Source organism: Elephas maximus, chromosome 3 (genome assembly GCF_024166365.1).
Source record: "Elephas maximus indicus isolate mEleMax1 chromosome 3, mEleMax1 primary haplotype, whole genome shotgun sequence".
NCBI lineage: Eukaryota > Metazoa > Chordata > Mammalia > Proboscidea > Elephantidae > Elephas > Elephas maximus.
The window spans coordinates 21,304,625-21,316,081 of NC_064821.1; the positions used below are offsets into that span (position 1 = coordinate 21,304,625).

General features: G+C 40.2%; 1 protein-coding gene across 1 annotated transcript; it reads right to left on the reverse strand.

The window, feature by feature from the left end:
• Positions 1-2,024: 2,024 nt before the first annotated feature.
• LOC126071027 (olfactory receptor 7G1-like) lies at positions 2,025-4,644 on the reverse strand. The gene is made up of 3 exons (XM_049875337.1): positions 4,571-4,644; positions 2,788-2,976; positions 2,025-2,742 (listed from the first exon to the last, which is right to left on the reverse strand). The coding sequence occupies exons 1-3, from the start codon at positions 4,642-4,644 to the stop codon at positions 2,025-2,027; spliced, it is 981 nt and encodes a 326-aa protein (XP_049731294.1).
• Between the last annotated feature and the right edge of the window lie 6,813 nt (positions 4,645-11,457).

Genomic DNA, 11,457 nt, shown 5'->3' on the forward strand with positions numbered 1-11,457 from the left:
ACTGTGTGGATCGTAACAAATTATGCATAACATCACGAAGAATGGGAATTCCAGAAGACTTAATTGTGCTCATGAGGGACCTTTACATAGATCAAGAGGCAGTTGTTCGGACAGAACAAGGGGATATTGATTTGTTTAAAGTCAAGAAAGTTGTGGGTCAGGGTTGTATTCTTTCACCATACCTATTCCATCTGCATGCTGAGCAAATAATCTGAGAAGCTAGACTATATGAAGAAGAACAGGGCATCAGGATTGGAGGAAGACTCATTAACAAGCTGCATTATGCAGATGACACAACCTTCCTTGCTGAAAGTGAAAAGGACTTGAAGCACTTACTAATGAAGATCAAAGACCACAGCCTTCAGTATGGATTCCACCTAAACGTAAAGAAAACAAAAATCCTCACACCTGGCCCAACGTGCAACATTATGATAAACAGAGAAAAGATTGAAGTTGTCAAGGATTTCATTTTACTTGGATCCACAATCAACAGCCATGGAAGCAGCAGTCAAGAAATCAAAAGATGCATTGCATTGGGCAAATCTGCTGCAAAGGGCCTTTTCAAAATGTTGAAAAGTAAAGATATTACCTTGAAGACTAAGGAGTGCCTGACCCAAGCCGTGGTATTTTCAACCGCATCATATGCATGTGAAAGCTGGACAATGAATAAGGAAGACCGAAGAAGAATTTACGCCTTTAAATTATGGCGTTGGTGAAGAATATTGAATATACCATGGACTGCCGAAAGAATGAAGAAATCTGTCTTGGAAGAATTAGAGCCAGGATGCTCGTAAGAAGCAAGAATAGTGAGACTGCATCTTAAATACTTCGGAAATGTTGTCAGGAGGGATCAGTCCCTGAAGACGGATGTCATGCTTGGCAAAGTACAGGGTCAGCAGAAAAGAGGAAGACCTTCAATGAGGTGGATTGACACAATGGCTGTAACAATGAGCTTAAGCATAACAAAGATTGTAAGGATGGCTCAGAACCAGGCAGTGTTTCGTTCTGTTGTGCGTAGGATAGCTATGGGTCAGAACCGATGAAACGGCACCTAAGAACAACAACAACAGCAAACGGAAGTTTGATTAGAAAGGGATATATGATGCTATTCTCAGCAATCAGATGGGAGGAGATGTCTTTTGAATGATTCTATGGAAAGGTGTATTAACAATAGGTCCTCTATTCACAGTAGGTCCATGAAGAGTCAGTTTTGTGTCTCAGCATGATGTCTGGCTATGACACGTGACTCTCTTGCAGCCATCTGTGACCATGAGGGAGGCCATCCCTAGGATGAAGGCACCTCGCGGGGAAATGAATGAAGTCCTGCTGTCCTGTTTCTATGCATTTCCAATCCCTGATGTCCTTGTAATGAAAGATAACTCTTTTTATTGTTTGAGCATTTAGAGTCAGGGTTGTTGTTTTCTTCATAATACCAAAGCCTTCCTCGGTGATAAGTTTCAATTATCTCACAATCACCTGAAGCCACAGCAATAATCTAATCAGCCAATTTTATACAGGATCAAGCTGAATGTGGTGAATGTTGATGACACCAGGGGCACATGCAGCTTACCAGTGACAGTCGTAATAATTTCTAAATTGGGGCATGAAATGGCAGACGCCTTGTCACTCAGTGAGACTAACCCTGGGGTGCCATTCACATGAATCTATCAATGGATAAAGCTGAAGTTATGGCTTGCTTACATCCTTCACCAGCCCAATCCACTTTCTCGTTCTTTCTTCTGAGAATGTTTCCCCAAAATCACTATAACAAAACCTACCTCAGGCTCTGCTTCTATGGAACCTGACTAACGAAATTGATTTTAGAGAGTTGAAATAATTTGTCAAACAGCACAGAGCTACACAAAGAGTGAAGTCAGATTTCATCCTCAAGTTTAATTACACTAAGCCATTATGTTGTCTGTTCATTTTAGAATATGGTAATGGAAAAGTCAGGCATTCTGGCTCAAGGGTACTTTGTCACTTTGACTCAACCTAGAAATCCAAACCCAAAGCAGATAATATAATCACTGAAAAGCAATTGTGCACCTGATAAGGTTTCTCATGGCTCCTTTCACGTCCCTGTTTCTCAGGCTATAGATGAAGGGATTCATCATGGGAGTTACCACAGTGTACACCACTGAAGCTACTGCGGTCTTCCAAGAAGAGTGTGTAAATGTCATACTTACATATGCACCAAAAGCTGTCCCGTAGAATAAGGAAACAACTGAGAGGTGAGACCCACAGGTAGAAAAAGCTTTATACTGTCCCCCTGCTGATGGCATTCTCAAAATGGAGGAGACAATTTGAGTATATGAGAAAATGATTCCAGAGAAAGGAAGAACACCCAGTATGCTAGCTGCAAAATATAAGATGATGTTATTGATGAGGATTTCAGAAAAGGCAATTTTGACGACCTGAAAAACTTCACAAAATAAGTAAAGCGTTTCCAGGTCTGTGCAGAAGGACAGTCTCAACAACATCAGACTGTTTAGCAGGGCATCCACAATGCTCACGAGCAAGGAGACTAGAATCAGCAGGCCACAGAAGCAGGAGTCCATGATGACCATGTACCTCAGTGGGTGACAAATGGCCACATAGCGGTCATAGGCCATCACTCCAAGAAGAAAATTTTCCGTACTAGCAAAAATCATGACAAAGCAGACCCGGGTGAGGCATCCTGCATAAGTGATGCTCTGATTCTGTGCTTGAAGGTTCACCAGCATCTTTGGGATCGTGGTGATGCTGAGACAGATGTCAGTAAAGGAGAGAGTGGAGAGAAAGGAGTACATGGGGGTGTGGAGGTGGGGGTCAGAGCTGACGGCCAGGGTGATGAGCAGGTTTCCCAGGACAGTGACCAGATATATGGACAGGAACAGGCTGAAGAGGAAAGGCTGCACTTCGGGATCATCTGTCAGTGCCAGGAGAAGGAATTCTGAAACACCTCTTTGGTTTCTAGGTTCCATATTGTCGATGAATCTAATGGAAAAGATGAGGTGACTTACAATCAAATGTCAGCAAACACCATGTTGGGATGAGAATGAGAAGAATGGATGGGAATACAAAGGTAGAGCCATATGTGTGCATGTTATTTAGTTTAAAAAAAAAAAAGAAGCTGATATAGTAGAGTGTCAATATTTATTTATTTTGGAAAAGGATGAAAGGGTGGTCTTTTTTTATTAGAGTATTTTTGTTCATTTTAAATATTTGGCAATTTGGAAAAAACAGACTGGGAGGCAGGTGATGAGTCTGTCTTGGACACGACCTCTTTTCCCAGAGGTCAGAACTGGGCAACAGAAATAAATGTATCCCCTGCTTTTCGAAAGTTCACTTTATCCCACTTCACTTTTATGAAAGATCCACATTAGTACTTGTTTTCTCCATTAACTAAAAGGTATCCGAAGAGACTTTTCACATTTATAAAAAAAGGGGAAGAGGGAAACTAGCATTTAGTGTTCGTTCTACAGAAAGCCATCTAAGAAGCAGCTCGCACCCTGAGAAGTCAGTGTCTTTTGGACAAGTCCCTTCCCTGGGACCTACACTCAGCATCTTAACATAAAATGGCATAGTTTTGAACTGTCTGTTAACGCTGTACGTTAGTGTCATTTTAAGTTTATATGTGTTACTTAGTATGATTTGGTGAGTTATTTTTTGGGTCTGGGAATGCTCACAAGATTTTCCCATATAAATTAATGATAATTTTCTTCGCTTTACACCATTTCGGCTTATGAAATGTTTCATAGGAATGCTCTACTTTCGGGTAGTGGGAGAAACTTGTAATGTAAATGTATGTTGAGAGCCAGGAATGGGAAGATAAGGTGATATTAATGAGCCCTGTTTCATCAGCACAAGAATGTTGAAATTACAGAGAATTTGAAAGCAGTCATCATGCTAGAGAAGGGGCTGATCAGGAGGAAAATGGTCCTTGCCATTGTGGAGAGGGAGGAGGACACTAGTAGAATGACAGCTCCTTGACATCAGCGCAAAGATACAAGGAAACTTGTCGGAAAGATGGGAGATAATTAGGCAGGAGTTCAGGGGTGACTTGATTCCAGTCATTTCATGCACATACTGTCTTCACATGCATCATTCCCTTGGATGAAACTATTAAAACACCTGTCTCCATTTCCAAACTTTAACTAAGGGATTTAGGTTACCTGGCTGGCATCAGTGAGGAATGATGCTTGACATCTGCCCTGGATGTTGGATGATGCAGGTGGAAGAGCTTTGCTCAGGAAATGCAGAAGGACCAAGTGAGGCATCAGGCCCCTGAGCAAGAGGCTCATCTGTGGGAGGATTCCCAGGTGTGCTGTTTCCTGGCTGGGGGAGGAATATTGAGTGAGGTGGTCACAGGTAGACTATTTGTACTCTCTAGGTCCCTGGGGGCTCAATATCCAAAGCTCCTCATTAACCAAACACTTTTCTTGTCATTCTGATGGCAGGACAGTGAATATCTTTATGGGCCAGGACAATAGAAGGTAGAATTCAGGAAAGCTGATTCCCAGTCCCTGGGGGACCAGCTGTATGCCATTTACTTCTCTCTACCTGTTTCTCTTACCTTCATGTCACATACCTTGCACACGTGGGTACACCATCCTTCTCTAATTGCATTGCTGCCTTTTTAAGTACAACCAAAAGCATATCCATCTCACCAATGGTATTAAAAAGCCTGATCCCAATTTTAGGTGTGAAAATATAATTTATATATGATGGTAGAGATAATAACTTGAGAAATATAGCTAAGCTATGATAAAATGTAAATCTGTAGCATTGTTACTTTCTAAGAGTCATTTGAATATCCCATGATCCTCACTCTTCATTCTGTATATTTATACAGAACATATTTTAAGCTATTCTCTGTGATCAATTCTGGCCGTGATCAGTATAGATAGACCTGTTACTCCCTTTTTATGGTTTCATATTTAGCTATTTTTTTGTTGTGTCCCAATAATTTTGATACACATTTCTCTTCACAGTTGAATGTGGGTTGATATTTTGGCTTTTGATTTTTAATGGAGCTGTGAGAAATCACAAGGTCACTGGCTAGGCATTAGTATGTAGGTTTATCCATACTCAGTAGATTTAGTTAGATGACAAAAATTATTTAATAGATGAAGATGGTGTCCCATGTGAATATTCACTTAAAAACCTTCATCTGTAATGAATACAATGTTTTCATATGCTTATCCATTGATTTTACTACGTGTAGTTTCCATATGAATTTTATTTGCTAATCTACAGTATTCTCAATATATGTTGTATGAAAACCAATTGGAGACAAGATGGCATTATAATGTCACTCTTCACCATCCTAACCTCATTCACTTCAAACATATGACATAATTAAAAAATAAGAAGGCATAGTGGGTTCAAAAAAAGAACGTAAACTTCTACTGAAACCTTCTATTCAAATAGAATTGGCCAGTCATATTTTTTTTTATTGTGCTTTAAGTTAAAGTTTGCAGTTTAAGTTAGTTTCTCATACAAATATTTACACACACATTGTTATGTGACCCTAGTTCTCTCCCTATAATGTGATAGCACACTCCTCCTTTCCACCCTGGAGTTCCCGTGTCCATTCAACCACCTCCTGTTCCTTCTGTGATGTTTGCTTGATATATTTTTTTCCATCTTTTGAGTTTTAGTTTGTGTCTTTAAGGTGTGTCTCTTGTAGGCAGCATATAGATGGATCGTGTTTTTTATCCATTCTGCCACTCTGTCTCTTCATTGGTGCATTTAGTCCATTTACATCCAGAGTAAGTATTGACAGGTGTGAGTTTAGTGCTGTCATTGGATGTCTTTTTTGGTGCGTTGTTTGTTGGTAGTTTCTTTGTTTCACTTAATTTTCTGTGCTGAGTTGTTTTTATGCATTTTCTTTTCACCTTTTTCATTGTTGTTGATTTTTTATTTGCTGAGTCTTATGTTTTTCTTGTTTTTTGATAAGATTGTTAGTTTCTTTTGTGGTTACCTTAATATTTACCCCTATTTTTCTAAGTTTAAACCAATCTTTTATTTCTTTATATTGCCTTGCCTTCCTCTCCAAATGAAAGATCAATGACCACATTTTTAAGTCCCTCTTTTCTGTTTTAATGTTGTCATCTTTTACATATTGACACCTCTGTTTCCCTATTTTCTGTGTTTTAGCTTTGATTTATTTTGTGACTTCCCTATCTGGGTTGATATCCGGTTGCTCCGTCCTGTGTTCTAGTCTTGGGTTGTTATCTGATGTTATTGATTTTCTAACTGGAGGACTCCCTTTAGTATTTCTTGTAATTTTGGTTTGGTTTTTGCAAATTCCCTAAACTTCTATTTATCTGAGAATGTCCTAATTTTGCCATCATATTTGAGAGACAGTTTTGCTGGATATATTAATCTTGGCTGGCAATTTTTTTTTTCCTTCAAGGCTTTATATATATCATTCCGTTGCCTTCTTGCCTGCATGGTAGTCTTATGGATTCTTCTGTGTAACTTCTTGTTTATCTTTAGCCACTTTTAAAATTCTCTCTTTACCTTTGGTTTTGGCAAGTTTGATTGCAATATGTCTTGGTGACTTTTTTTGGTTTGTTGACTTTTTTTGGAATCTATCTTTTATGGGGTTTGGTGAGCTCCTTGGATAGATATCTTCTCATCTTTCATGATTTCAGTGAAGTTTTCTGCCAACAAAACTTGAAAAATTCTCTCTGTATTCTTTGTTATTCACCCCTGTTCTGGTACTCCAACCACTGGTAGGTTTTCCTCTTGATAGAGTCTCACATAATCCTTAGGGTATCTTCATTTTTTAAAAAAATCTTTTATCTGATTTTTCCTCAAACAAATTGGTGTCAAGTGCTTCGTCTTCAGTCTTGCTAATTCTGACTTCCATTGCCTCAATTCTGCTCCTATGGCTTTCTATTGAGTTGTCTAATTCTGAAATTTTATTGTTAATCTTTTGGATTTCTGTTTGATGTCTCTCTATGGATTCTTGCAGCCTGTTATATTTGTCATTATGCTCTTGTATAAGCTTCTTAAGTTCCTCTATGGCTTTGTCTCTGTGTTTCTTGGCTTGTTCTGCATTTTGCTTGATCTCCTTCCTGATCTCTTGAAGATTTCAGCATATTAGTCTTTTGAATTCTACCTCTGGTAATTCCAAGAAATTTTCTTTGTCTGGAGGGTTTCTTGATTCCTTGTTTTGGTGGCTTGCTGAAGTCATTGTGGTCTGCCTCTTTATGTGATTTTTATATTGCCTATTATCTCTGAGCTATCAATAAGTTACTATATTTATTTCTTTTATGTTTGTTTACTGCATCCTAGCTTCTTGTTTTGTTTTCATATACCCATATAGGCTGTTCATGTGAGCTAGTTTGATTATTGGCACCTTTGAAACTCTCATATCCTGTCTCCAGGTGGCTGGTACTATTACTAGATATGTAAGCCCATGAGTCCATTTACTTTTCTTGTGTGGATTCAGCTAGGTTTCTTGTCATTGGTCACCAAGTGTGTAGTGCAGATTCTCACCTACAGTCGTAGATGGGCAGGAGAGATTGGAGCAGGCACAGATATCCGGCTGTAGTAAAGGGTCACATGTTCATCAAAGCAGGGAGCTGACCGCTGCCCCTGAGTGTCTGCGTGGAAGGTGTGTTCCTGTTCCCTAGAGTATGTAGGAAGGTGGGTTTTGCAGCCAGACTATGGGCACTCAAGATTACTGGCTGTAAGGGCTAGGAGTCACCACTTATTCTTGCATTCCTGTCATGGGTGGTTCAGTAGAGTGGGTGAAGCCACCAGTCCTCAGGCCCCTGATGTGGGGAGGTGAGGACTGTGCTTAAAGGGCAGGGCGGTGTCAAATGTCAGGAACCTACCACTCCCCCTTATGGCAGATAAAGATGAAAGTAGACCTCAGGAATATACCCGGTTATACTGTGCTTATGAGGGCCTACGCTGTTGAAATGGGCCCACACAGCTCTATGCAGTGGTGAAAGGCATTCAAAGTCTTTGGACCCCTTATACCTGTGCGTAAGTAAAGGGCTATGTCTGCCCAAGTTCCCAGCTTAGGGGAGCTGGTAGATTAATTTTTCCTGTTTGTTAATTTGTTCCCTCTCCAAAAGCCAGGAGAATGGCTGGGGTGCGTAACGAGTCCTACTTCTGGCCCAAGGAGTGCATCGATAGCTGAAGCTGGCCAGGGACCCAGAGCAGAGTGGAGAAAGGGCAGATAAATGGGAAAGAGGTACTTCCCAAAAAGGTTTTTTTTAAATCATACAGTAGGTTAGACTCTTGTACTTATCTTTTGCCAATTGATCACCTTTTCTTGCCGATTCTGGAGGTTTGAGCACTCTCTTCTGATGTGGAAAACACGTCCCAAGTGTCACTGCTTGCCTCTCCACTTGTGCCTGTTGACCCAGCCTGCAGGGTGCCATTTCCAGCCAGGTCAGGTCTGGCAACTCATAGCTACTTCTGAACTGTCTGTCCCCCTGCCGCTCAGTCCAGTTTCTCAACTTTGTCTTTGATGTTCAGGACTCTTAGATTTTCATATATATTTTTTTTTCACTTTACTTTTGTGTGTGTGTGTGTGTGTCTTTGTTGAAGAGGGACCACACGAAGTATCTGACTACTCCGTCATCTTGGCTTCACCTCCTCCAGTGATGCTTTTCTTAGTGCATCAGGCTAGGTTTCCTGGGAAGAAGATTAGGATGCCAAAGATTTCTTAGGGAGTACTCCTTGAATCAGCACGTGTGAAAGAGAAAGGAAGGGAGAAGGATTGGGCAGAGGAAGAAATTGAGTTGGGATGCAGTCTGAAGATTAGCCTCTACTGAGCCTGCAGTGAGCTCTGGAACTGAAATGGCCCTTTTGAGTTATCCTAGTTAGAGCAAGAGGGTCAGGCCTTTAAAAGGTGTGTTGATGAGTCATTGGTTGCAACCTAGGAGGAGGCTTGGCATTGGGTACAGAATTGCTCTTCTACTGAGGCACTTCCAAATGGGGTTAACAGTTAAAGGTGCTCTGCTAGGCTAAGTGCTGAGGCAAGTGCTTCTAATATGTGAAAGTAGCAGGAAAGAAAAGAAAGGAGCAGAATGAGAAAGCCAGACCTTGAATAAAGCTGTGTTGGCTCACATTCACTGAGCACATTGAATACTTCTTAGGGGGCAGGCATTGTATTTGTTGCTGTTAGTTGCTACTGAGTCAACACCAACTAATTGGACCCCATGTATAACCAAATGAAATCCTCCTTGATCTTGTGCCACCTTCACAATTTTTGGTATGTTTGTGTTCATTGTAATGGCTGTTGTCAATCCATCTCCTTGAAGGTTTCCCTGGCCTTTGCTGTTCCTCAGCTTTATAAAACATGATGTCTTTCCAGTGATTTGTCCCTTCTGATGATGCAATCAAAGTAAGTGAGTTAAAGATCCAGAACCATATTCTGTTCTCCATCATGTTTTCATCGGCCGATTTTTAGAAGTAGCTTGCTAGGCCTTTCTTCCCAGTCTGCCTTAGTCTGGAAGTTCTACTGAAACCTGTCCACAATAGGTGACCCTGCTGATGTTTGAAATACTAGTGGTATAGCTTCCAGCATTACGACAACATACAAGCCACCACAGTAATACGAATTGATATTAAAGTATGCATTTGTAGTCACTATGGTGCTTGACGCCACATCAGACTTTCCTAATAAAGGAATTAGTCTAAGCCTCCCAAGGTAATGAAATTTCTCTTAAAAGTAATTAGATTTGGGAGGGGCATAGGTACCATACCAGGCTGATAATATGGGCTGTCTTCTAAATAATTCCTTGGGAAGACTATCTCTCCATCACAAAGAGACCAAATAGAGGCAGTCAGGTTTCTGTTCCTATTGTTGTTTCTGAAATGATCTTTGTACTGCTGCAACCTTTGGTGACCATAAGGAAAACAACCTTAGGGAGGAACCAACATATGAAGAATGAAAATGCAATATTATAGCTGCGTACCTGGACTTCCCTATCTCTGAAACCTTTGCTAGGAGTGGTAATTGTTTTTAATGCTTGACCCTGTTTGTATCACTTATAAAGTTGAGGCATCTCCAACATTACCCAACACATGAACTAATATAATTATGCCAACTTCATAGATGTTGAAACTGAGCTTGAAGCAAATTGTCAAAGGTCAGACAGCTACTACAGAGCAGAGGTAGGATTCAACTTGAAGTCCAGGATGAAGATCAGGTTCCTGAGATCATTGACTAGGCACATGGAAGGGAACAGCCTAAAGAGGAGGGGCTGCAGTGCTGGATTCTCTGAGAGGATGAGAGGGAGGAATCCTGCTTGGTTTTCACATGTTTTGTTTTCTGATTCCATGTTGTTGATGAGTCTGATGGAAAAAATACATGTGACAAGACGCGTAATAGATATACAAGGATCCGTCATTTTAGAGGAAGCCTCACATCTATACTGTGAAAAAAAATAGATATTACAAATCCTTCTCTATGTTCACTCTATTTCCTTTTTCCTCCTCTTCCATTTTTCCTTCCTCTTTCACTCTTTTTCTCTCAGTCCTCCTCTCTCCTCCACTACCTCCTTCTTCAAATTTTAATGATTGAATACCCTAATGCCTAGAAAAAAAAAAAAAACAAAAACTAGAGGCTTACCAAATTCAAGACTATAGTTTCCTCTGAGAAACAAAGGAGGGGAATGGACAGGAATAAAAAGAGCACGTCATCTTTATGCATATTATTGTGTTAATTTAAGAAGATAGTTGTTATGGCAAAATATCACAATTTATTAATTCTAGAAACATAAATACATGGGTATTTCTCCTGTTCTTCTGTGCTGTTGTGCCTGTTAGAAAAGTTCATTGATCAATGAAAGGAAACAGGTAAATGGCTGATTTAGCCTGTGGGTTCTGTCTAATTTTCTACCTCCTCCCACAGAGTTCTTATAAACAGATAACAGAATGAAGACCAATGATCTTCCCTACAAAGCAGTATTAAGAATCATATATAGAAATGTAAGAAGAGATCACCATACACCCCTGCTCTCTCAAAACAATATTAATTTTGGGGGGAAAAATCTAGAACATTCATCAAAATTGAGCAAGGACAAGTTTGTCTTGCGATGGGAAAAGTCCCCGGAATTTTAGGGTCAGAGTAGGATATCAGCAGAATGACAGTTGTGCAAGTATTGGTGTAAAGGTACAAGGAAACATGTCAAAAGGATCGACAATTAGGCAGGAATCTCACACATGACTCCATTCTGCTCATCTTCTGCAAGTATCTACTTCACAGCTGCCCCCAGATGGACTGTTAGACAAAGATCTCTCCCTATTTGCAAAACATAAGTTAGGGAACTTCAGATTACCTAGGTGCTAGCACTAAGAAGTGACATTAAGTTCTCCTTGGACACTGAATTATAAAAATGAAAGTGCTGTACTCAGGGAGCACAGAAAAAACATAAAGACCAGGTCTTTTCTTCTTAGTTGTGCTGCTTACTGACCTGGGCAAGGCTGTTGAGTGTGTGGTTA

Coding starts and splice junctions, on each gene's coding strand:
- LOC126071027 (XM_049875337.1), bottom strand. CDS start 4,644: ATGGATATGCTTTTGGTTGTACTTAAAAAGGCAGCAATGCAATTAGAG. Junction 2,977..4,570: donor GGTGTACCCACGTGTGCAAG/GTATGTGACATG, acceptor CTTTTCCATTAG/ATTCATCGACAATATGGAAC. Junction 2,743..2,787: donor CCCCACCTCCACACCCCCAT/GTACTCCTTTCT, acceptor CATCTGTCTCAG/CATCACCACGATCCCAAAGA.